The sequence below is a fragment of the Momordica charantia genome, assembly GCF_013281855.1.
Source record: "Momordica charantia cultivar OHB3-1 chromosome 4 unlocalized genomic scaffold, Mcharantia_2.0 BLBB01000004.1, whole genome shotgun sequence".
Taxonomy (NCBI): Eukaryota; Viridiplantae; Streptophyta; class Magnoliopsida; order Cucurbitales; family Cucurbitaceae; genus Momordica; species Momordica charantia.
This window is the reverse complement of record NW_028275162.1, coordinates 386,230-411,857: the sequence shown is the minus strand read 5'-3', so window position 1 is coordinate 411,857 and position 25,628 is coordinate 386,230. Positions and strand designations below refer to the sequence as shown.

The following is a 25,628-nucleotide window of genomic DNA, read 5'->3' as shown; positions in this document are numbered from 1 at the left end:
ATTAAATATAAGCTGAAGTTTTGAATTTCTAAATTTTAGAGGTTACAATGAAAAGTGGAGGTATAAAATTATATGAAATTTAAATCTAAAATTCTGAAAGAACTTCATCAATTAAATTTAGTGAATGTCAGTGATTGTATTAATTGAATCAAATTTAAGTGTGCATTTAAAAAGTAAAATTAAATTTTGGTTATGATATGACCTTTTAGAAAATGTAAAAAATGTACTAATCAAATACATGAAAAATCGAATTAATTGGATTTAATTGATTACAACACCAAACCACTGAAGTGGGGAAGAGTGAGCTTTTATGTGGCACAGTAACAGTTAGTGAGACGTGTCAAATATTTCTGCGTTTGCAATAAATTTTGGGGTCCTTTTTACATCCTTTAATTACTAAGACTGGTCTCTCTCTCTCTACCCCATCTCATCCTCATCCATTGTTCAATGCTCGTCAAAACCATTCTTTTTCTTTCAATTCTTCCCACTCAAGTGTTATTATTATTTGTTTTTCATTAATAAACCATCTAAGTCACAAAATGTTAGGATTATATTAGTGTGACGCGGAGTAAAAGACACCTTACAAGTTTGTAGCCACAACTAGGTTTACACATAAGCGAAGAAGGAAGTGATGTGCGACAATATCTAGGAGTCGATGATTGTAGAGCTTTGACGGTACTTATTTTTTTGGGTTTTGCGAATGTTTTTATTTCTTAATTATGTCGAGATGTGAAACCTATTAAAGTATTTAGAAATGTCAATATATTGAATTTTAATATTTTAGGTGGCTGGCTAGCTTTTTTTTTTCTTTTAAGGAAAAATTAATAATAAATGATATCATAAATGTGTTGGAGATCGATAAACTATATAAATTTATTATTACTTATGTATTAACGAAATGGTTGATGTGGATTATGATGTTTGTTCTATATTAAAAATTTTCTCACGTCGGATCTTAATACTTGATTTGATCTAATTTGTTGGAAATATGACTATAGTCTCACATTAACTAGATAAGAAGAAGATTCGTGGTATATAAATAAGTATACCAACGATATCTCTTTATTAATATAAGATATTTTGGGTGATTCAAAAAATAAAGTCATGAAGACTTGTACCCGAAGTAAACACTCTTGTGAAGGGTCTCATATACAAAAGGGTTTCCTCTGTTGGGCTTATTTATCAACTTCAGCCTTATTGTGCCCAGTATTTTTGGGCTAGCCTAGCAGTAAACTTGGTGACAGGTAAATTTTTTTTCCCTCTTATTTCACCTATACAACAAGTGACAAAGTCCCAACGTTGGGGCTTCAATTTTCCAAGCGTTCAGGTTAAGGATAGTGGTACTCCGAATATCTAAATCTATAATAGTATGATATTATCTGTTTTGGGCATAGTCCTTACGGTTTTATTTTTGAATTCATCCAAAAAATTTATACCAATTGACATAAATTGTCCTCCTTTATATACTATGATCCATTCATTTTCCTACACAACATGAGACTTTGTTTGTATTCCCTTACAAATCCAACAATCTAGGAGAAGATATTTGGATAATGAGTACATTGCAGAATTTCCTTGGAGAATTTTTGTCACTATTTGTATTTATTCCACTAAGGTGAATGAGTTTTTAGTGAATTGGTTTTAGAGAAATTTTACTCGTCATTCTTCCAGGAAATCTAACTTTGTATTATTACGTTGTCGTTGAATAGGAATGAAATTGATGAATCGTCACATTAAATAGCTTTTTTAATATATATTTAAAAAAAAGTTTGAATAGAAACATGTTCCGCCCCGTTTAAGCCTCCATCCCTAAATCATTCAATCAGGCTTCAGTCGCGGCCATTGCTGATTCTTCATAAGAAAGAGCTTGCCGACATTGACATCCAGATGTGAACATTTCTTACTTAAGAATAGAAAAGCCACAGTGTTCACAAATTCTTTCGCTGCCTTCCAATTTTTGCTTTCCCACTCATAAATTACATCTATTTAATTTATAAATTTTCAATTCGTTTCTAAAGTTAAAAACTTTTTTTTATCCTTTGATAGGGAGATTAAAACATTTATACATGATATCCAGTAAATAAATTTTGACTAAATTAAATATAATTCAATTATAGTTATGAACTTTTAATTGTATTTATAAATAGAAATGATGTTTAATAAGGGACTAAATCTATAATTTAACTTATCTAAAATTGCAACAATTAAGATAGAGATTGGAGGTTTAATTTTCAATCACACATTTGTTGCAGTAAAAAAAAATCATCTACAAGTACGTGTACGATATATCTAAAAGATTAAATTTAAAAATGAAGAAAATATGACTTAATATAATGCATATAGATATTACATTAGTTTGTTAAATAGAAAGTATGAGATTATAATTCAAAGAAAGAGAATCATAATTTGATTTAACTAGTTTTTTTTTTATTAATTTATAATTATAGTCTTATCTTTCTGCAATTAAAAAAAAGTTTTCTTTAGAAAAAAAAGTCAAAAGTTATTTTTTTATGCCAACCTAAACATAATTATACTAAGGCATTCATCTCCAACTAAAAATCGTGAATTTGAATCATTACTCCAGATGCTGTATTAGAAAAAATATTGTTTTGATCTATTTCCATCCTAGAGTGTAGTTATCTTTTAGTTATATATATATAGTAAAGTTATTTTAGGGTTTTACTCAATCTCAAGCTTCCCTATCCATTCTCTTCCTCATTTTTGTCCTCTCTCCCCCGTCAATGTCGAACACAATGCCAAGCTACCTCGTTGTCACAGACTCTTTATGATCGTTACCCAATGCAACCCAATCCCCCAACCCACTGGCGCTTGATTCCTTTTACAATTGTAAGGTGTGCGCGCGCGCCCATGTGTTGTTCGAAATCAACTATATATATATATATATGTTGTCGAAAACCAACCAACCGACTGTTCAGTTGGTTTATGGAAAGGGTTCGAAAACAGTCTATTGATTCTCACACTGAGTTTCGGTTGGTGACGATTAGGGCCTGAAAACGACTTGCCAACTGATGTATAACTCTAATGTCTACCGTATTGGATATTAAAAAAAAAATTAAAGAAAAAACAAAATTTAATAAATGTTTTCTATAAATTAAATATTACATATTCTCTATTATTTCATATTTTTAAATATTATCTTAATTTATGAAAATATATATAGTTTAAAATTTAAATTTACACGTATAATAAAACAAAAACATGTATACTTATTTTAAAAAATCAATAAAATAAATAAATATATTTTTTTGGAAGCGTCGCTAATGAATGATAGGCTATGGTGGGCCGACAGTTATTTGTCGACATATAATTATCTTACATACAGTTGACATTGAGATTTGGCCAAAAAATTATTCCCTTTTGGCAGCATCTTAAAAGGTGAATAGTAAATTTGATCGTAAAATTGATCTAAAAAAAATATTTTTTTTATTAATTTTTCAGGAAAATCCAAATGAATAAATACGAGATTTAGCAACAACTATTCAGCACCAAGTTCCAACCAACCACGAAACATTTTTTCTGTAGCATCACGAGTATTTAAAACGTCAAGTTGTACAATTCAGAGCTTCAAAAAAGAAATAAAAAATCGTTTATAAACAATAAACAAAATTGTAAAAAAAAAAATGCCGAAGAAAATCAGAGAATTTCTAAGACAAACCCATCCTACGTGGCAATTCAATTATTTTTTCCCCAATTGTGGGGACTGCCTTCGCTGTGGACGTCCCCCATTGCCCTATACGCTGATTCCGGAATAATTGAACGAACCACATGGACGCTGAACTGGCATCCCCAGAGCATCCTGGACTGTCCGATCCTGCCATCTGGACTTCAAGCCTTGATTCAACCGTTGGATGAATCCGTTCCGCTGGTTTTCATGATAGCCGAGAAAAAGTGCGACCTCCATAGGATTCTTATCCTTCCACCACATGGGATCACATGCCGTCGACGTGGATATGACCCCGCCGGAATATTTATCATCGACAAATCCGGCAGCCGCGGCTATGTGCTCGACCATCCCGGCGAGAAGCGACGGAGGCGCGTGGGAATCTCCGTCCCAGAGCCAGACCCGCGACATCCCCCGGAGAACCGCAGCTGACATGGCGTGGTTCACGTTAGTCTCGTGGAAAATGGAAGGGCTTAGATCGATAAAGAAGTCAACTCCGTCGTCCGACTTGTGGACGGCGACATTGGGGGACAGATCACGAGGAGCGAGCGTGAGACGCACGCGCTTGACTTCCTTCTTGGGGAAGGCGGCCTGGGAAGGGTAGATCAGATTCTCGACGAAGTTGCTGGCGTTGAGGAGCACGCGCGTGGCCTCGTCGTTGGAAACGTAGAAGAGATCGAAGCGTTGACCGGCGGGGGAGGATTTGGCGGCGTTGACGACGGTGATTTCGAAGCCTTTGGAGGCTTCGTGATTGGCCCAGAGGGAAGTGAGGCCGATGAAGGCGATCAGAAGAAGCCGGACGGCGATGCCATGGTTTGAGAAGAAGAAGGACGATTCGTTCGGAGGAGTGGGTCCGGAGCCGGCGCCGGTGACGGGAAGGAGCGGGAGAGAGAGAGATCGGCGGTCTTCCATGGTTGAAGAAGGGTGGATGGGGCAATTAAGATAATTATAGGATCGGAAAAAATGGACGGATATGCACAGGCCTACCCTTAACTTTCTTCTTTAATTCAAATAAGTAACATATGTGAGTATATTTGGTGCCATTTCTTTTTCACCTTTTTCTTTTTATTCATTTTTCAAAAAATCATTTTATCACATATTCCATTTTAATTTAAAGCTTCTCCTAAAAAAACAAAAATTCACCGTACTCTCTTTGAACGTTTTTTTCCTATGAACTTTGAAATGGTTTATTTTAGTTCCCAGTTCAAATATAAGTATTAGATAAAATATTTATTACCATTCTCGCACTTAAAAAGCATTACCCTTTCTTCAAGGAAATATAATTTTAATTCACCTTACTTCACATGTTATGTTTGTAATGTTATATATGTATATATAAGTTATACTATGATTGAATATATGCCCACATGCTCAAATCTAGATTGTTTAAGATAAATTCTAATCACACTCAGTTGCAGAGAGAACCTACAAAATAAGGTAAGCACTCCGAAGCTTAATTTAGCTTCAATCCGAACTATAATGTCTTGGTCTCGAGACGAGCAATATATCTTCACGTATGCATAGATGGAGCGAAACCTTAGTATTTATTAGTATTCAAGAACGGGTCCCAACTTAACCAACCACTTAACATGTTGCGTGAATCACATCATCAATTCAATGTAATGGCTAGTGAGAAGTTAACGAGCAGTTAAGACAGTTCTCCTGAGGTCAAAGCTAATGCTCCAGTTGATCGAAAAATAACATAATTGGTAGATCGGTTGTTCGAACTTCATGACATGAAATAGTTCGTATCTACTTCATTTCACCTTTGTGCCACCCGACATGTTCATTCAACGCCACACAACATACATAATAATCCATTTGTTAAGATAAAATAACAGTAAAAGCTAAAATGATTTTTTAGATTAAAAACTAATGTAAATCTTTTAAAAGTGAAAAAAATTAAAATGGAATAAAGTGAAATTTAGGGATTAAAATTGTTATTTTAAAAAATTTGTGGATGGAAATGAAATATGTTGAGAATTTGAGAGTTGATAGGATTCAATCCATTTTTAATTTCGCCACCAAACTTTAAACCATCATAGAATTTGATAAATAGGTGGAATTTCCATTTTTTTGCTAAAATATGGTGGATATTATCTTAAAAATGAAATGCAAGAATAGATATTGATATTGACAATGGATGATTTTTACTTGTCATGAAATCAAAGTTGTGACCTTTGCGCACAAAAAAAAAAAAAAATCAAAATCAAAGTTGTATGGTATTACGTGGCATATGAAATAAGGAGGAAATGGTCACTGTCTCTCTCTATGGAATGAAAAAGGTATTCTATTTCTATCCATCTCAATCAGTAATGGAAGGACCAAAGCCTCAGAACCACTGCTATTGGCAGACATGAACAATTATCGCACCAATATCAGATGGTGATTCCAAACTAATTCTTTCAAACAAACAAATTAATAAATAAAATAAAACTATTGCATTTAATTTGGCACAAAATTTATTTTTTAATGAGAAAGAGTTTTCGTTTTCTAAGTGGGAAAGTTAACAGGGAATGTAGTTTTATGAACAGTTCAATATATGTATTAGATTAGAAATGAATTAAAACACTTGCCACACATTAATATTAATCAAATAAAGAATTGTATGATTCCCATGGCAAGGGGAAACAATAAAATATCCAAAACGAGTGTGGAAAAATAAACAGTTCAGTCACACTACAAATTTTTCGTCCATAATAATTTTTTAATGCTATTAGATCGATATGTCATTCTTAAATAACATTGATGTAACTAACCATAAATGAAGGTAGATAGAAATTCAAGAGGAAAGGTACAAAACCTAAGTTGAACCACATTAGATTATCCAGTACTGTTAGTTTTTTCCCAAATGCCACAAGATGCTCTGCAATGAAAAACCAGACAGATCTCACATCAGGAAAAAGGGTTTCATCCTTTTTATGTAACAGACAAGTGCACATGTGCTAGATCCAACATAACATAGAAAATCTTTACATTGCTTTCACTAAAATTGCTTTACTCTTCACTACAAACTGATGAGCAAACAGACTAGAAAAAATGACCCCAGAAGAGCCTGTTTATGAATCCATCCTCTGCAGTTCATTCAAGATATTTTAATTGGTTGAAGTAAATGCAAACATTTGTAACCAATGAGTTGGTTTTGTTGTTTCCATCAGCTAGGAAGATCGTTGTTGTTGTGTAAAAATCTGAGAGAAAGCCACGGTCAACAACAATAATTGTTGCAAAACATTTATTTCTTGACAATGTGCTGCGGAAGGAGAGGGGCTTGAAGGTACAGCACCAAAAACTGTTGAACCCTTGGAGTTCGTGGTGTTTAGAATTGATGAACTTGTGCTGGAGAGTTGAAAAAAAAAGGCAGTGCCACTGTTAGAACATGAATGGTGGTAGCAGGAAAGCAGCTGGAAGCAATGGAAGATGAGGATTTTACCTAGTGGATGCATACTGACAGGCCATAGTACCTGAAAAAAGGGTGGCGGGAAAAGAAATAAACAAGACTTCTTAGAAACAGAGTCAATCTATGAAGTTTTTTGTCCCCAAACATGTTGCAGAAAGTTGAATTCCACTACAGCCCATTACAGCTTCAATAATTCACATCACTTTAATGTAGTCCCTACAGACACCCAACCTTCTTCCTTCACCAACCCAACTTGGGTGGGGGGGGGGGGGGGGGGGGGCAATGTAAGGCTGAATTTCCTCTGAGTAGTAGATCTGGGGTTCTGAGCATCAGCTTTGAAAGACTAAAATTTTTTATAGTCTTAATAAAAAGGTGAAAAACGACAAATAGAGTCGGTTCATTCACAGTTTGTTCCTTTTTAATATTTCCAAAATTTGTGGTTGTTTAAAAATGGACTCTCAGTTAACCTTGCATCAAAGTGGGATCTGTTTCTGTGGCAAGACTCTTTCATTCTTTTGACCAGTTTTGAAACCAGTTCAACCTTGTATCACTGAAGTATTGTGACAACATTATAAAAAGATTGCCTTATCTTGCTTTACTCTCTCTTAACCAACCCCCCATTCCCAGAGAAGGAAAAAAAAGGAAAGAAAATAAAAAGGGGGAAAATAGGGAGAGAGAATGGTAAGAGAAGATATGATTATCCAGTTAGGAAACAAAGAAACAACTTTTGAAGGAAGCAACATACTTGGGTCAGTGCTAGTAATGACAGCAGTCCCACCAAAGTTACAGCTATTTGGAACAGGATTCTTTTGATAGTAGCTATTGAAGGCGTAGGAGGCATGATCATGAATGGTGTTTGGGTTGTAACAACTCTGACCAGGTTGTATTGCTGAACAATCAGCACCCCCATAGCCACATGCGTAATCAATAGCAACTTGCAATGCCGTTTGTGATACACTTTGACTAGCAATGCACCAACTACCCCCCGATGACGGTGGAGATGATTTTTTGGGAGTTTCCATGGCTGGAGAATACGAGTCCGAGGTTGAAGTTGGATTGATAAGTGGAGTTGATGCAGTCGGATTGGAAAGAATTATTGTGGGAACGGTTGTTATAGGGGTGGTAATATCCCTTTGAGTGGTGGAAACTGGGGAATTGAATTTCTTTTTCTCATGGTTCAACTCTCTTGTATGACCTGTCATTTTGGATATCAGGAACAAGATGAAAACTATAAAATTCCCACATTATTGTTTTAGTAATAAAAATAAGCTCATCTTCCTGCGCATTGAACTTCAAATGGAACAGAACAAGATCAAAACTTGGAAGACAGAAAATCTCAGTTGAATTCACCACCATAGAATAATAAGTGCAGTGAAATAAAGGTTGTTCAAGTTCATATTTGCCTGTAGAATCTAGCAAGCCCTGTAAATTCTTGTTTGAGCATATTATAGGAAGATCCAGATCAAAATGAGTGAAGCTGCTAAATTCTCTCTGTCCTAACACGCTGAGTCAACAAAATCAAAATGGTTTACTATATTCTGATCCTAAACTCCCAACTCGAGTTTAAAAAGCAGTTTTAAATTCAGTAACAATCAACAACTGGAACAGTATTCCCGGGAGATCAGGCCATAAAAATGGACAATTTTGAATAATACGACAGAGAACAGTATTTCAATTAATGACCATTTAAGGTTTTGTGGTGGCTACTAGAGAGAAGAAGAGGTACATGCTATTGTCTGTTAAAAGAGAAGAAATAAAGAAAGAAAATTCAAATGGAATGCATTAAATGGCCATAATAAAATTATCTATATATTCGTTTGATCACCATTATAGCCTCCAAATGTACAGAAGAAGTTAATAATAAGTCACCTGGATAGAGAAAATGACCAAGTATGAGGAATATTAGGCTGTATATGACCCATTCATGAGTTCCCAGTCCTCCTGTTCTTCCCCTAATGAGCGGTCTGTTCCTCATCCTCCCACCACTTGTTGATGAAAGCTCCTTAGTTACCCAGAGCTGCTTTTTTCCTGGTTTAAAAATAGAGAGTTGGATATGAAGAGGATCATATGATATTGTTGAGTGGCACTGGCATCATTACCTTGTCGGAAAGTTGAAGACTTTACACTCCTTGTCCTGTAAAAAATATCCATTTCGAAAGTACAAATGCACCCTTTTTCTGTGGGTGGAGAGAGAGAGAGAGAGACATAGGGTGTAGAGGGTGCTAGGAAGAGAAACAGAGGAAGAAAAAGAGAGGGAAATGTAGGGAAGCCCGAGGAAAGTTAAAAATAAGAAAATAAAAGATAAAGATGATTGGAATTTAGTTCTTTAATGTGGGCTGCTTACATATGATTGTTGTTGTAATGATTATTATGATATGTATATTTTTTCCCCTTCTCCTTTCTAGCCACTCCAGCATGGATGTATCTTTTGCCTGCCTAATTATTTCCCTCTGATCCTACAATCTTGACTAACTACAGTTCAATTGATTAATGAATCTTATTTGAAGGACGATGGGTCACCACTAAACCTTCTTTTGATTGAAAATATCCCTTGACAAATATATAACAAGTCCAAGGTAGTTGAAGGAAATTCAGTTAGATCATTAATCCTGATAAAAAAAAATGTTCATACACATACGACAAACACATAAACAGTCTTTGATCAACTCAAAATGGCGCATGGATATTCAAAAAATAACTGCAGAAAAGTTTTTTTAAGGACATCAATATTTCTAAGTTCTAACCAGAGCATGGATATTCAAAAACAGAACCCAAGTAGAAAGTAGTGCGCATTTTGAATGGAAGTCCTCAAGTCAGTCCAAAAGTTTCAAAAATCTAAATGGTGAAAATGATTATAAAGTGGATAGTCTGAAAGTAAATCCTAAGCCTGCGATTTGCACTATAGATTGATTAGAAAGATAAAATAACCATAGCACATGCACATAATGACTTGTATTTCTGGGTGGATGGTGGCCCTCCCTCAGATTGGAATTGGATGACGGAGTTTCTGCCATTGCCACACCACTGTTCCTCCATAGTTTGTATGAGTTCTTCCATTAGAAGATTAGGTAAGACCTCAGGGTCAGAAGTAAAAGAATGTTGGCAAGTGTTTGTGGGCTCCCTTCGCCTTCACCAATTTCGACATCAAAATCGATCTTCGACCGACCTTACATTTCAATGGTTGATAAATATTGCTCCACCATGAGAGACCTGCAACAGATTCATGCACACCTGATCAAATCCGGCCAGGCCAAAGATTCTTTTGCTGCTAGTCGTGTTTTGGCCTTTTGCGCCTCCCCTTTGGGTAATATTGATTACGCCTATTTGGTCTTTCTGCAAATGCAAAACCCTAATCCCTTTTCTTGGAATACCATAATAAGGGGCTTCTCTCAAAGCTCAAACCCTCAATTTGCTCTCTCACTTTTCATCGAAATGTTGGTTTCCTCACAAGTAGAACCGCAGAGATTGACTTACCCGTCAGTTTTCAAAGCTTACTCTCAACTTGGACTTGTCCGTGATGGAGCTCAGCTTCATGGGAGGATAATAAAGCTAGGTCTTCAATTTGATCCATTTATCAGAAACACAATCTTGCAAATGTACGCTAATTGTGGGTTTCTGGATGAAGCCCGGCGAATATTTTACGAGGAAATGGAATTTGATGCTGTTGCGTGGAATTCCATGATTATGGGTGTGGCTAAATGTGGGGAAATTGGGGAGTCGAGGAAGCTGTTCGATACAATGCCCGAAAGAAACCCAATCTCATGGAATTCCATGATTGGTGGGTATGTTAGAAATGGGATGTTCAAAGAAGCCCTGAAGCTGTTTGTCAAAATGCAAGAAGAGAAAATCAAGCCTAGTGAGTTTACAATGGTGAGCTTGTTAAACGCCTCAGCTCACATTGGAGCACTCAGGCAAGGGGAATGGATTCATGAGTACATAGAGAAGAACAATCTAGAGTTGAATCCCATTGTAGTTACAGCAATCATAGACATGTACTGCAAATGTGGTAGCATAGTTAATGCCCTTCAAGTGTTTGAGAAAATGCCCAGCAGAGGATTATCTAGTTGGAACTCCATGATCTTCGGCCTGGCTGTGAATGGCTGCGAAAATGAAGCAATTTTGTTATTCAGAATGCTGGAATCTTCGAGTCTTGAACCAGATTCTGTTAGTTTTATGGCTGTATTAACAGCTTGTAATCACGCTGCAATGGTGGAAGAAGGCAGGGAAATTTTCTCACTGATGATAAACACTTATAGAATCAAACCATCAATAAAACACTACAATTTAATGGTGGACATGATCAGCCGAGCTGGGTTTCTTGAAGAAGCAGAGCAGCTCATAAAAACCATGCCGATTGAGGCAGATGCAATCATGTGGGGGTGTTTACTCTCAGCTTGTAGAACGCGTGGGAACACAGAAATAGCGAAAAGGGCAGCGGAGAAAGTTAATGAACTGGATCCAGAAGAAAGCTGTGGTCATGTTCTTATGGCGAATGTTCATGCTTGGACCAGTAACTTTGTGGGAGCAATGGAGGAAAGGGTTTCAATGAGGATGAAGAATGTGGAGAAAGAACCAGGGGGAAGCCTGATTGAAGTTGATGGTGAAGTTCATGAGTTTATAGCTGGTGGTGGGAGGTTGCATCCTAAAGCTCAAGAGATTTACATTGTATTGGACCAATTGGGAGTGATGCAACAAGACACTGGAAATTTATTGATTAATCTGAAAGAAATGAATCATTTGGAGGTTTAGATTTTTAATCCCTTAATGCTTCACAACATTTTCATCTACTACCCTTTGATGACCTTGGAGTGAAGGTTATATTTTTATTGGCTAACCACCTTTCTTAAAGTATTTGTCAATATTCATTTGATATAATAGAAATAAGAGTTTTTTTTTTTTTTACATAAATACTGCTAATAACTACAGAAATATGCACCTTCAACTTCTATTGTTATGTGTTCTTTTTGTTTGTTTATATATATTTATATTTATATTTATATTTAGTACAACAACGGGAGTGTGGGAATTCGAACTCACAACTTCACGATTAGAGATAGGTGTCAATACCGCTAAGCTTAGCTTATATTGACGCTCATTTTGTTTATACAAAGAATTGATTTACTTTTACTATTTTTTAATAAAACACCCATGGATTTATCTTAAATATGAGTTGATTTAGTATAACAAAGTCTATGATGTTGTGAAAGTTATTATTTTATTTAAAGCATTAACATTAATTGCAATCGCAGTAAAAAAAGAAAAAAAAACCATTAATTGCAATGAACTATTGGAAATTCCATTCAATATCCCTATTTATACGGTGGATTTGAAAAATATCCAAAGGCTAACCCAATAATAATCTCATAATTCAAATTCAGGCCCAAGAAGTTCTGACGTAAGCGGGCAGAGGTTTCGAGCTCAATTGGGCCTGACATAGGCCCAAACATTGTTTAGGGCTCCACCTCCAGGGAAGCGCAGACAGTTGGGTCTGACATTTCAGCCCAAATTGTCTAGGACTCGAAATCCGCGGAAGCACAGACGATTGGGCCCAAACATTGTCTACGACTCCAACACCAACGAAGCAGAGACAATTGAGCCTGACATTTGGGCCCAAACATCTTCTAGGGCGGACCCAGAAGGAGCACAGATAATTGGGCCTAATATTTCAGTCCAAACTGTCTAGGGCTCGAACTGCGGGAGCACATTCGAATGGGCCTGACATTTCAGCCCAAACTTGTCTAGGGCTCCAAAACGAAGAGTCAAATCCTTCCCGTTCGCACACTCTTCGCACGTGCTGTGCCTCCCTCCTTCTCCAGTCTCCACTTCAATTTTCTTTATCAGCAGCAGTTTGTTTCGGTCGCCATTCCAAAGGCAAAAAAATGGTGGGATCAAAAGTTTCATATGCAGACTTGGTTCGCCAATCGAAAAGTAATAACGTTTCAGAAGCAGTGCTTCGCGAGCTCGGCGCCATGCTTTTCGAGTAAGCTTCTTGCCTTTAAACAACTCTTCTGTCTAATCTCTTTCCATCATAACCTTCGCGGTTCTTCCATGAACTTTGAAACTTTCCCAAAAAAATTATATGAAATTAGATTGCGGCTTGCTTTCTTGTCAATAACATTAGGCATTCTTCTGCTCATGCTTTTTTTTTCTGTTTTTTCCCCTCTTGCAATTATATTTCAGTACATCTCCAAATTTCATTAATTATTTACTGTTGAGAATTTCAGATAGCTTGGTCCTCATTTTTGCAAGCTGAATTAAAGAAACGCCAAAGACAGTGAAGCTAAGGAGAGGTGTACAATGTTTTTGTTATCGCGCAATCAATCCCAACAGCAACACCACCTTTTCCATTTATACATTCGAACGTATGTAGACGGCACCATAAAATGGGTTCGAGATCGTGGTCTTGATCATGCTGTTGAGAGAGAGAAGAATCTTCTGCCAGTGATGAACATTAAAGATTTTATAAAATCAGAGCCGTCCAAGTCTGTCCCAGTTTCCATCATAACGCAGAAAAGGGAAGTTCTAAGAATTCCAACGCGCCCCATTGATTTGATCAGAAAATATCCCTCTATTTTCGAAGAATTTCTCCCTGGAGGGATTGGCATTCAACCTCATGTTCGGCTAACCTCTCAAGTCCTTGAGCTTGATGCCGAAGAACAGTTAAGCTATCAAGGCGAAAATTGTAGACAACGAGCTGCAGATCAACTTGTGAAGCTCTTAATGATTTCAAGATTCCACAAAATACCTTTAAGTATCATTGATCAATTGAAATGGGACCTGGGTCTTCCCAAGGATTACGTCCAAAGTATAGTTCCTGATTTTCCAGATTACTTCAAGGTTGTAGGACACCAAAATTTTGCATCTGGATCAGGAGATACGCGAGCGTTGGAATTGGTATGTTGGAACAATGAATTGGCCACCTCAGTTTTGGAGAAGATGGCTGCGAAGGCAGAAACCGGCGTTTCGAAGGGAATGCCTATTAGTTTTCCTATGAAATTCTCGAATGGGTTTGAGATGGATAAGAAGTTCAAGAAGTGGGTGGATGAATGGCAAAAGCTACCTTACATTTCCCCTTATGAAAATGCATCACATCTCTCTCCGAGCAGCGATGAATCGGACAAGTGGGCGGTTGCGATCTTACATGAGCTTCTTCATATGCTCATTGCAAAGAAGATAGAGAAGGAAACTATACTGTCCATTGGCGAATATTTTGGCCTTCGGTCGAGGTTCAAGAGAGCATTGCTTCACCATCCAGGGATATTCTACCTATCGAGTAAGAATGGAACATACACGGTTGTCTTAAAAGAGGGGTATAAAAGGGGTTCCGTAATTGAGAACAGCCCTTTGATAAACATTAGAAATAAGTACCTTCACCTTATGAATACAGTTAAGGAAGACAGTAAAACAACAACCGAACAAGGCGGTACTTGTCAACAGAAGAAAGAGGAGAAAGAACGGTCAGATGATGCTACTCGAAAAGAGAACGAAGCTGAACTCCTCGACTCTTCGGACGAAGAAGCTGAAGACGATAGTAGTAATCTCAATGCCCGTGCTGATCGGAAAGAGGCTGCTGGTGGACGTAGGAGACATGTTGATTTCCAAGAAAATGTTGGTAGAAACAGAGTGAGATCATCGAAGAGAATGAACTCGACTTCGGGAAGGCCTTCAAGGGATGTTAAAAGAGAGAGGTCAAATAACAGTAAGGGATACCAGGTGAGGACGAAGGTTTAAGCTAGTTTTGCTTGAGCTAAGGACTCGTACTCTATTCCCAATCCCCCATGATAAGTTGAGATCCAAAGCCAAGTTTTTGATTTGGGACGAGAGAAGTGAAGCTTCTGGTGTTGTGGCACCAGATGCCTGGTTATTTGTCTGTTGTACTTCCAAATTTGGTCTCTCTTCTCACTATTACACTTGGTGAAGAGTTGTCTCAATTCACTACTTCATTCTTTCTAATTCACTTTGAGGTCATGGTTGGGAAACTGTTCTCCAATGGCTAGTATCATTTTTCAATCACTTCCAATTCAAGTATGATCGTTCCCAGTTTAATTTGACATGGATGAGGGGCCATACTCTCCCAATTGTACTCGGAAAATGGACAGAAGATTTCAGTATCTTGGACTTTTGAAACCATCGGTTTCTCTATCTTATCGATTCTAAATCAATGTTGGCCTTCCGAAGGTCGAAACCAGTCCATAAATTCAAGTTTTAGATTCCCATGTTGAAAGAAAAGAGTCGAAGATTTACATATGTAAATAAATTTTGTATTATTATTATATATGTTTTTTAGGGATATATCAAAGTTTGTATTTGTATAATAACATTGCTGACATTGGAGGAGTGGGGACTAACCTGTAACAATCGAGTCATGTGTATTACTTACAGTAACAACTGCGGAAATTTTGTTTAGAATATGAAAGGTACCTCGCAACAAGCAATCAAAAAATTGAAACGGAAGTTTGCAGAAATTACGGTTCTTTAAAGTCGCAAACTCCTTACAAAGATAAGAACCATGTGCCCCAAAGCCAAGTATCATCTGATGTTCGCATTTGCCAACTGGAAACTTGAGACTCTGTGAACATAAATATTAAAGCACCCTTTATTAGATTGTCAACAATTCGAGATTTAATGTCGAAAAATTCCTCACAAAAGTTAAAACAATGGGAAAGACGAAACGATAACCAAAATGCAGGTGTTCATAGGGTTGGTGATGAATTTGTTACCTATTTCTGATAACCCGGATGCTATCTAGAAGTTCCACTATTTGCTGCACCCTTGAATTTTTTTGTTTGTCCTCGCCTTCTAATAGTACTGTTGAAGCCCTCAGAACAGTATCGAGTTCACCTTCAATTATGTTTAGCTGGTTGTCCAGGTTTTCCATGAAGTCCTCATACGACGATGTTCCCTTCATACTGTTTACTATTTCATCTTCACTCCCTAAATCAGAGCATGAAGGGGCCTCTTGCTCACTGTCATTAGTTATCATTGCATGATCCTCTCCCTTAGATTGCAAATGTTGATATTCAGTAAGCTTTACATCTTTAGATTTGAAATCAGTTTCTTTTGAATCTTCTGCAGCTCCCTGCTTCGAAGAGGCAATTCGAACTGGACTTGAAGTATCTTCAGTTCTAATTGCCAGATCCGAATCAATATTCCCAATTAGCTGATTCTCTTTTACATATATTGCCTGAGAAAATCAAGTAGTTTCTCTGTCATTCCTAAAATTGAAGAACATATTCTTTGAGTATATGAACAAGAATAGGAAACTGTTCTAGCAGAAACAGAAAGGATGAGTGGGGAACAGAAGTGCCAGAGCTACTATAACAAAAAAAAAGAACCTCTATTTGCAATCGGCCCCCATTCTTAAGATTTATGAGGTAAGGATACATGCTGCCGAGTCCATGGCCAAACTGTACTCATTCTTGCACAAGTTGTACGAGAAGAGAACTAGTAATGTACGAATGAATTGAATGCCATCACAAGAACCGTTGTCTTGCAGTATGAGGACCGCGTTGGAAGGACTAGTTGTCTTGAACTAGTTATCATCCATTTTTTCATGCATATGAACAGAACTTGCAATCATACTACTACAAGCACCACTCTTCGTGTGATCCTTTGCCAAGATAAGCCACTTTTGAAATCACTCTTGATCAGAGCCACTATTCCGAATTCACGCCGTATTTGACATCTATCACTTGACAAGCCTTTGCGATATCACAAACGGACTAACACGAATATACAAGTCCAAGAATCGAACATATAGGGCATGGTGGTTCTGAACTTGCCTAATGACGAGTAAAACATGAATGATGCGAAAATTCACTACAAAAAATTACAGCTCAATCAGGTTAGTACTTCATTCTACCTCGTTAAGCTTTGCTGACAGTTCATCAAACAGCTTAATGCGACTCTTTGACTTCTCCAACGCTTGCATAACCTTCTTCTTCTGGAAAAGTAGATCCCTCGCGTCATCTTCCTTCCCTGTTCGTACGCTAATAGCTGCCTGTCGCCGAAGCTTCTCAGCTGCCTCCGACAATCTCAGAAGTCTCAGTCTTGCACTATTTGCTGAATCAACCACAATTTCATTCAAAATTCAGGCCATTGACATTGAGGCAAAGATAACAATAATTTTGTAGGTACTGGAGCCAGAAGGCGAGTAAATCAATTTGCACAGATTCTAAGATTTTAACAATGCACGTCGCTGCAGTCACTCATTACCATTTTCCAATTCAACGCTCGAACACGAACTCAAAGCAACACAAAATTCATAAAGAAGAAATCAAGAGCAATGAGAATGAAATTCGCATCTAATTTGGCTAAGATTATAGAAAGTAATTGCGGCAATATAGCAGGCAAAGGCATGAGAAGACCTTTGGCTCTTGTATTCTCTGCTTCAGAATGAAGGTGACTGAGTTCCTCGCGCAGCTGTTCCGTGCTGCTGGTGGAAGACGCGCGTATGGGGTTCGATAGAGGCAGGAGAGGATGCAGCTTAGCTATTCCAGCAGCAGAATTCAATATCATCTCCGTTTCTCTCTCGTCTTCCTCGATGCTCGAAGGCGAATTCTGTTAAAAAAAAAAGAAAGAAAGAAAGAAATATAGCAATAATTTTTTAAGAGAAAAAAAATATATAAAAGGCCGTCAAAATATAGCCCATGGACCACAAGAGGCCCAAATTTCAACCGTGCACGGTCCATATTCTGTGGCCCATTTTGTGTTTGTTCTACCAATCCGTACGGCCATATTTTCATGTTTGTTTCATGAATTCTTTATGCCCTTTCTGTGTACGTAAATTGTAATGAGGGGTTGGGATCATCAATTACCGTCTACTCGTTTTGGCTCCCACTTTCTTTGTTGGTGCCCTTACATAACAAAAATTATAACTTTTAAAATTTGCTGTTAACTCCAATGTTCTAACATCTACAACATTATCTAATAAGTGTCTACACTCTACACTTTTATAGTATAAAAATTAAAGTTAAACAATAAAATCTTATGTACGAAATTGAAAATTGAAAATTTTATTAAAATTTTTTGAAACTTATACATTAGAAGCTTATTTAGGAAAAGTGGTTTTAGGAATTGTTTCTGGATTTGGTAGGATGAGGGCATCATGAGTTGGGCCCACAGAAAGAAGACAAGAGGCCCATGATTTGACCAAAAGCCAATACCAAACGTTAGCCCATACCAACCTAAACCCAACAACGACCTCTCTCTCTCTCTCTCTCTCTCTCTAAAACATTTGAAATTGACTCCAAAACTCTATTATGTAAAAGGTGGATGAAATAGCATAATATGCAGAGACTCAAAAACAGTCAACAAACCTAACACAGCAGCAATCTACGGAGAAATATTTGACCCAAATTCATTAGTTTATATATTAACCCTAGTTTTAAATTCCATTTTAGTCCTAAAGTTTTGTTATGATCATACCATATTATAAATATTAAATAGACAAATAATGCGACCATATTTTAATTTTGAATCATCAATTGACACTTCATTTACTTGTTAATTGTGAAGGCAAAAAAAGCCACCCTCACTGTGTCAACTCTCTCCAATAAAATAGGCTTTTTTGACTATTCCCATCCCAACAAAACTAACTCTCTATCTCGTAATTCATTAAAATGTCTTGATTGGCGGGGCATGTGTCTCTTTTCATTCAAATTTCTGGAGGCATCATTATGCATTCATTGAAACTAAAGCTTTTAATATATCGCAGATATGAGATTATAATAATTATAATTTTTTTTACCGTATTAGAGTCAGTCAATATATTATAAACTACTCTATTACTTTCTTTAATTTATCTCATTCGTCATACAACTTACTAGCTACAACAAATGTACATACCAAACGAATTAAAAGTTGGTGATTTTGATATGTTGATTATGGTTTATAAGAGTGTTATATTTGGAATTAAGCTCTATAAATGCATTTATTAGTAAGGGAAAATTTTAGATAAAAAGTGACCGACTTGGATGATTGACCGATCAAGGAAATTTTATTAGTAACAATTTACCAGCATATTCATATTATACATTGTGCTTCCATATGTTCTTGTTACTTAAAAACTTGACCCACGTACCATGCACAAATAAAAATAAAAGAAAATAAATATTGCATTTCACAAAGTAATTTAATAATATGATTTCCAATTTGAGAAGACGAATCAGTTTTTTTTTTTTACCTACTCTAGCTATACAAATTAGAAAATAAGAATTACATTCAAAACTTTATTAATAATTATATAATAATTAAATCGGGATTAGGTGAATTTTATGATGATTTTAAAGGAGAATAATTGAAAACTAGAAGACTGATTCGGCCTAACATCATGACTGTGAGCTGATTACCACCTTGTATGATTTGTTCAAACACGTGTCCATGGGATGATGTAGTAACAGTGATTCGAGGTCTATTATCTACCCTGAAGTCTTGTATTCGAACTCTGCGATACTGAGTCTCGATTATAGACACGCAACACATACAACAGTTGTCTTGTACTCTCAAGTATTTCTACAACGGTATGGTATTATTCGCTTTGGACATAACTCTCACAGCTTTACTTTTTGTTTCACCTAAAATACGTCATATCAATGGAGACTTTGTTTCCAATCTCTTAACTAATCAATGTGGGAGTGTTTGCACAACTTGTAACCCTAGTTTCATTTCAAGGCTCTTATAATTGAATTTTTGAATGTTTTGTTAATTGAATATGTAGTGGTTAATTTTCTAGTTTGATTTTGAAAATGAAATTAATTTGATCACTTTCTTTTTAGTTCGATTTCACCATTTTTGAAAACATTAAAATTTAACGTTAAAATTGACTCAAATACAAGATATGAAAGTATATTATTTTTTTTTAATTATAAGGTTGTCATTTTTTCAATTATTTAAAATTACATGGACTTAAATGTGTCTTCTTCAATAAGTTTGACGAGTCAAACAAAATTTTTGAAATTGTAATTGATTTGAATATTTTGAATTCAAATTTTAAAAATCCTGGAAATTTTCTCAGTCACTAATTTTTGGTTTTTTTTTTTTTTGGTACACTGATATTACATCCCTAATATTAGAAATAATTTGAAAATTAGTTTACAAGGTTTCATATTTGGTGTTTGTTTGGCATCCCTTTTTAGCACTTCTATTTATTTATTTTTCTGAGTACCCTTTTTAGCACTTTTAAAACATAATTAGTTTAAGTGTTTCCCTTTACAATTTTTTTAAAAAATTTGTAACCGCTTATGATTATTAAAATTTAAAAAATTCAAAAAATTCTTTCATTTTCAAAAACATTTTTTACCCCTTTTAAAATTTTAATGGAACACTGCCAATTTTTAAAAACTCCTTTCAGTCACATGATTTACACAATTTTGAGACATATTTTGTTTTGTCAATAAAGGAAAATGAAATTATCGAAGTGGTGCACCAAAAATGTCAACAAAATCAAGCTATATGTATATCTATCCCTACTGTAAAATACTATATATATATCCCTACTTTGATTAATTAATTTTTTTTATCTCATGTTTCAAAATCTGACATTTTCACCAATTAGCTCACATTGTTGTCTCTTTACCCTTTTCAATAAAAAAAAAAAAAAGGAAAAACTACGTATATATCCATGTTTTTGTTTTATAGAAAGAATATGTGTGCTAAACCCCACTCTTGATTTGCCCTAATATTAGATATAGGCAAACTTCACATTGATCTTATGTCTCTTTTTGTTCCATAAGATTCATTCAATTGATCATAGTATAACCATTTCATGCTATTAATAAAAATTTAGATGGAACCATATATGTATAACCCTTTTCTGTTATAATAATCAACTAAACTTAAATATTGAATTGAGTTAGAGTACGTTTACTAGAACAATTGAATCGAGTATAAAATTTCTCTTTTGATAATCCCTCCACTTTATTTTATTTATTGTTAGTGAATTTATGTTGGTCATTAAGTTTAGGTTAAAAAATGATCTGAGTTGCGACTATATATATTTTACTTTTTTGTTTAACCATTCCAACCAAAGCATTAATTGTTCACCTAAAAATTAGGTAAAATAAACTAAGGGAATGATTTAATATATAGGCTACATCATACCATGAATATCATTTAATCATTTAAAATTAATGAGATAAAGAGAATTGAAACCATTGATTCATATCAACATATTATCAACAATCAAACTATAGCTCTTGATTTATATTAACATTAATAATGCATTAGGTTTCTTGAACACTAATTAAGCTCCTACAAATCAAATGAAGAAACATAATCTAACAATAATATTCCGAATAGTTGATGAGGTCTATTTAGTCATGTCCAATCAAAGTCAACTTGATTTGGAACCCCTCTTTCTTATCTCTCTTTTCTTTCACCCTTTTTTTCTATATTTAGATTAAAATACTAAAAAGCATATATAAAATCTTGGGTTTGGAATATTTTTAGTGGCCATAATAATTTGTTTTGTAGCATCTCCCTATAAACCAGCAAATTTATGTTGCTACACACAGAAAACTTTACGAATAAATAGTGAAACTCTATAATAAAAAAACAGAAATATTATTGAGTAAAGTAAAAAGAGAAAAAAGATTTTGATGGCGGTAAAAAAGGAGAAAAAGAGGATACACCTACGCCTAAAAGTTTGAAAAACCCTTTTTTTATATATATATATATATAACGAAAAATCTTTTAGTAACAAAACCGACAAGAAAATAAACGGTAAAAGAAAAACGAAAAAGGTTTAAATTAGGGGGCGAGAATAATGGGAATCGTGATTTTAAATTTCTGTGGGGTTATTGATGATAAGGAGATGACGTGAGGGTTAGATAAGGCAATGGAAGAAAGAAAGCGTTTTTGCGAAGAATTTAATTGAAATTAAAAAATAAAACTCCCACGTGCCGGAACAACGGTCAAACGCCGGTGCCGGTTTCGTCATACGTGTCGGGATAAGGCTTCAATTCTCAGATGGAATTGTTGACTAAATTTAAATTTTAAAACTTGGCTTCCATAAATATAATTATGACTGCGACTGCGACTCTCTCGTCTAATTTCTATCTCCATTCTCCAACCCATTTTCATATCATATATTCCAACGCCAACCCCAACTCCTTCTTTTCTTTCACACCCTTTTTGTCTTCCTCTTTTCTTTTCCAATTTCACCAAAAATTTCTCACATGTAAATTCATTTTCTGTTTTCTAATTTAGAAAAAAAATTCAATTTTTTAAACAACGAAGAGATCCTCAAGTATAATTTTTAAAACAAAAAACAAAAAATGCAATAATCATCAAACAGTGTCTAATGTTTTGTGATTTTCTTCTCATCTATTACAATGTAAAGTTTTTGTCCAAAATTCTGATCTTAATGGAGATATTATGTTCTTTGTTACATTTCATGAATTCTAATCCCAACATTCATTAGTGTCTATCAAAGGGTTTAAGAACTGCAGTAATTCCTATGATTAATTAATTATATACAATAGAGATTAATTAGATGGGTGAAATTGTTGATTATTATTGCTGTATTTGACTGTTGATTAAGTCTCTGTATATGAACTGTAAATGAAATTTATTGACCCAGTAAAAAACAGCCGATATCTTCTAGATCTAAAGCATGTAATTATTTTAATAATATAACACAATATTTTAAGCGGCCCGTCAATTCGATCATGTGTAATGAATTAATTAACAAAGAAAAAAAAAAGTAAAAGAGAGTGGAGAGTAACAAAAAGAAAACTAAACTAAAATCCAAACATCTCTCTCTCTCTCAAACCGCGGGGAAAAAAATAAAAGTTTTGGGAGCAAAAAGTTTTTGGGTTTCTTATTCGGAGCCTCAAAAGATCGAAACCCTAATTAATCGCTTTATTAGATCCTCTCCCTTTATCTTTTCTCTCTAAATTTTCATTTGTTTTTCCAATGTCAAATGATGAAGGCAAAAACCTGTACCAGCAGTATGATCCATTCCACTACAACCAGCTGGATATGAACCGTTCGATCTTCCATCAACAGGCGTTGGATCCTGCTTTCATGAGCTTCACTAACTTCTTCGACACGTCGTTGGACTACAACAGCCTTTCGAGGGCGTTCGACGTGTCGTGCTCTTCATCCGAGGTGATTTCTCCTGTGGACGACAAGTCGAAGAGCGGTGGAGTAGGAGGGAAGAGTTTAATAAAGCAGTCGTCGACGACGACGCCTAATTCTTCAGTGTCGTCTTCGTCAAATGAGGCAGCAGCGGCTGAAGAAGATTCATTCAAGAGCAACAAAGAGGACACAAAAGGGAGCGAGAATAATAAAGATGAGGAAAAGTCTAAGAAGCAGTATGTCTTTTTTCTTTTCTTTTCTTTTTCTTTTTGTTTTTGATTTGATTATGGCTGAATTGGAGGAGCCCATGGTGAAGATTACTAAGATTTGACTCAAAAAAATTAATATAATTTTGGTAAATAGGGTCATTAAAAAAAAAGAGTAGACTTTCCAAGCCAAGCCTTTTAATTGAATTATATTTCAACTGTAATAATAATTAATGTAGTTCTATGCATATTCATAATTCTCTGTGCATTATTTCAAGTGTTACACTAAATTAGTATCTGCTTTATCTTGAAATTAATCTGTAATTTCTTGATCATATATAATATATTGTGTGTAAAAATGAAGGGTTTGTTAGAGATGAATTAATATATAGAGGGTATATTATGTTGATTTTGATCAGGAAGATGATGTTGAAAAAGAAAGAGAAACGACAAAGGGAGCCCCGGTTTGCTTTCTTGACTAAGAGCGAGATTGATCACCTTGAAGATGGATATAGATGGAGAAAATATGGACAGAAAGCAGTAAAAAATAGCCCTTACCCCAGGTTTTAATTTTAATTTTCTCCCATTCAACTTTTAATTTAAATATTAATTTCCCATTCACATGATCTTGTTGTTACAAAACCATTACCTAGCTAATTCTGTGTTGTGTGTATAATCTAAATTACTCTGAATTTAGGGAGTTAAATATATAATGCTTCTCAATATATGATAAATGGACCCTTCTTCAAAAATATAATACCTGTTCTTAGTACTCCAACAAAATGTATCTTTTTTCATGTAGGTTTTATTGGTTTAATCCATAACTTTTGGAGTTGTGTGTGTATTTAAGTCCTTCCAACATTTTTTTTTTTTGATAAGTTTCCAAAAAGTTATTATATGTATTTAGTTCTCGTATAATTTTATAATTTTCAATTTTTGGTCTAATAGGTGACTTATAATTAATTTTGTAAGTTATTTTAATGTGTTATTTACATACACACACGTTGAGGATTATGTACAACATCAGCCTATTAGATAATTATTCTTAAATAATTAATACCACCTATTTTTCTTTAGTACGATAATTTGGGGAAATGGGAGATCGAACTTCAACTTTAATAGAAGGAATATATGTCATTTACCGTTGAGCTATGCTCATGTTGACATTAATATTGTACCATTTAAACAAAGTTAACAAAAAAGACGTATCAAGTACAAAATAGAATAGTCATTTATGAGCTTAATTAGAAAAATATGAAGTTCAGGGGCCTGAGTTCAAATTTAAACTTTTTCTCATTGATATTGATTTGTTTAATTCTCGATATTTATATTGATCTTCTATTCTATGATCTCATAGATTGTTTGATGTATTATTATATTACACCCTACAGAAGTTACTACAGATGCACCAGTCAAAAGTGTCTAGTGAAAAAACGAGTTGAAAGATCGTACCAAGATCCATCTGTGGTGATAACTACATACGAAGGCCAACACAACCACCATTGCCCAGCTACACTGCGAGGCCATTCTGTAGGAATGATGCCATCTCCGTTCTACGCCTCGGCATCGGCATCGGCATTGGCATCGGCATCGGCAGCGTCCTCCGGGCCCACGCTCCCCCAAGAACTCTTCTCTCATTTGCTTCCGATCACCAGCTGCCAAACCGACCCGGTCGGCTCGATGATGTACCAAAATCTAAATCTCCAGCAACACCTTCAGAACATGCCAGACCATTATGGCTTGTTGCAAGATTTGTTTACTGATCATCAGAAATAGGATCCTTAAATCTAGCTACTTTATGTAATGAGAATTATCTTCAGGTTCTGTATATTTTTCTTTTTCCAGCTTTGGAATGCCCTCTTGTATTAGGGTACACCCCATGGAGAGTTGAGATTTCTTAGTTTGTTATGTATATTTTAACCTATAATATGGAGGAGTCAGAACCTGTTCTTCGTCATTTATCATGCATATTTATACATATGTAAAAGACCCATTTTAATTTTCTCCAAGATTTTGATCTTGGAGGGGTTTTTTTATTTATATTTGTGAATATTTTCTAGATGAATATGTGCAAGACTCTTGCAGATCAGTGAAGAAGAAAAGAGGAGGCGATTGTTCTCCCACTGTTGGTCTAAGATTGAAAAAGTTAATATATTTTGAAGTTTCCTATCTTAATTTGTATCTTAAATTTTTATAATTAAAAAAAAATAGAACGTGAAGAAAAAATATCTACCACTAGATTAGGTTGCATATTTTTGAGAAA

The 25,628-nt window shown here is 35.2% G+C and overlaps 6 protein-coding genes across 6 annotated transcripts; 3 read left to right on the top strand and 3 right to left on the bottom strand.

Annotated features, from left to right (window-relative positions):
• Positions 1-3,511: 3,511 nt before the first annotated feature.
• LOC111016776 (Plant basic secretory protein (BSP) family protein) lies at positions 3,512-4,722 on the bottom strand. Its single transcript, XM_022292290.1, has one exon. It carries the CDS (start codon positions 4,592-4,594, stop codon positions 3,752-3,754), a length of 843 nt encoding a protein of 280 aa, XP_022147982.1. The 5' UTR covers positions 4,595-4,722; the 3' UTR covers positions 3,512-3,751.
• A 1,855-nt stretch (positions 4,723-6,577) lies between these two features.
• LOC111016792 (uncharacterized) lies at positions 6,578-9,527 on the bottom strand. Its single transcript, XM_022292311.2, has 5 exons — positions 9,179-9,527; positions 8,949-9,107; positions 7,825-8,274; positions 7,113-7,143; positions 6,578-7,018 (listed from the first exon to the last, which is right to left on the bottom strand). Exons 1-5 carry the CDS (start codon positions 9,228-9,230, stop codon positions 6,841-6,843), a joined length of 870 nt encoding a protein of 289 aa, XP_022148003.1. The 5' UTR covers positions 9,231-9,527; the 3' UTR covers positions 6,578-6,840.
• Positions 9,528-9,912: 385 nt separating this feature from the next.
• On the top strand, positions 9,913-11,998 carry LOC111016791 (Pentatricopeptide repeat (PPR-like) superfamily protein). The gene has a single exon (XM_022292310.2). It carries the CDS (start codon positions 10,176-10,178, stop codon positions 11,826-11,828), a length of 1,653 nt encoding a protein of 550 aa, XP_022148002.1. The 5' UTR covers positions 9,913-10,175; the 3' UTR covers positions 11,829-11,998.
• Positions 11,999-12,885: 887 nt separating this feature from the next.
• On the top strand, positions 12,886-15,130 carry LOC111016760 (Ubiquitin carboxyl-terminal hydrolase family protein). Its single transcript, XM_022292270.2, has 2 exons — positions 12,886-13,059; positions 13,304-15,130. The coding sequence occupies exon 2, from the start codon at positions 13,377-13,379 to the stop codon at positions 14,808-14,810; it is 1,434 nt and encodes a 477-aa protein (XP_022147962.1). The 5' UTR covers positions 12,886-13,059; positions 13,304-13,376; the 3' UTR covers positions 14,811-15,130.
• Positions 15,131-15,424: 294 nt separating this feature from the next.
• LOC111016762 (forkhead-associated domain protein) lies at positions 15,425-17,657 on the bottom strand. Its single transcript, XM_022292271.2, has 4 exons — positions 17,447-17,657; positions 16,942-17,141; positions 15,800-16,263; positions 15,425-15,648 (listed from the first exon to the last, which is right to left on the bottom strand). Exons 1-4 carry the CDS (start codon positions 17,595-17,597, stop codon positions 15,609-15,611), a joined length of 855 nt encoding a protein of 284 aa, XP_022147963.1. The 5' UTR covers positions 17,598-17,657; the 3' UTR covers positions 15,425-15,608.
• A 4,914-nt stretch (positions 17,658-22,571) lies between these two features.
• Positions 22,572-25,405, top strand: LOC111016781 (uncharacterized). The gene is made up of 3 exons (XM_022292294.2): positions 22,572-23,395; positions 23,785-23,928; positions 24,757-25,405. The coding sequence occupies exons 1-3, from the start codon at positions 22,995-22,997 to the stop codon at positions 25,139-25,141; spliced, it is 930 nt and encodes a 309-aa protein (XP_022147986.1). The 5' UTR covers positions 22,572-22,994; the 3' UTR covers positions 25,142-25,405.
• Positions 25,406-25,628: the final 223 nt, after the last annotated feature.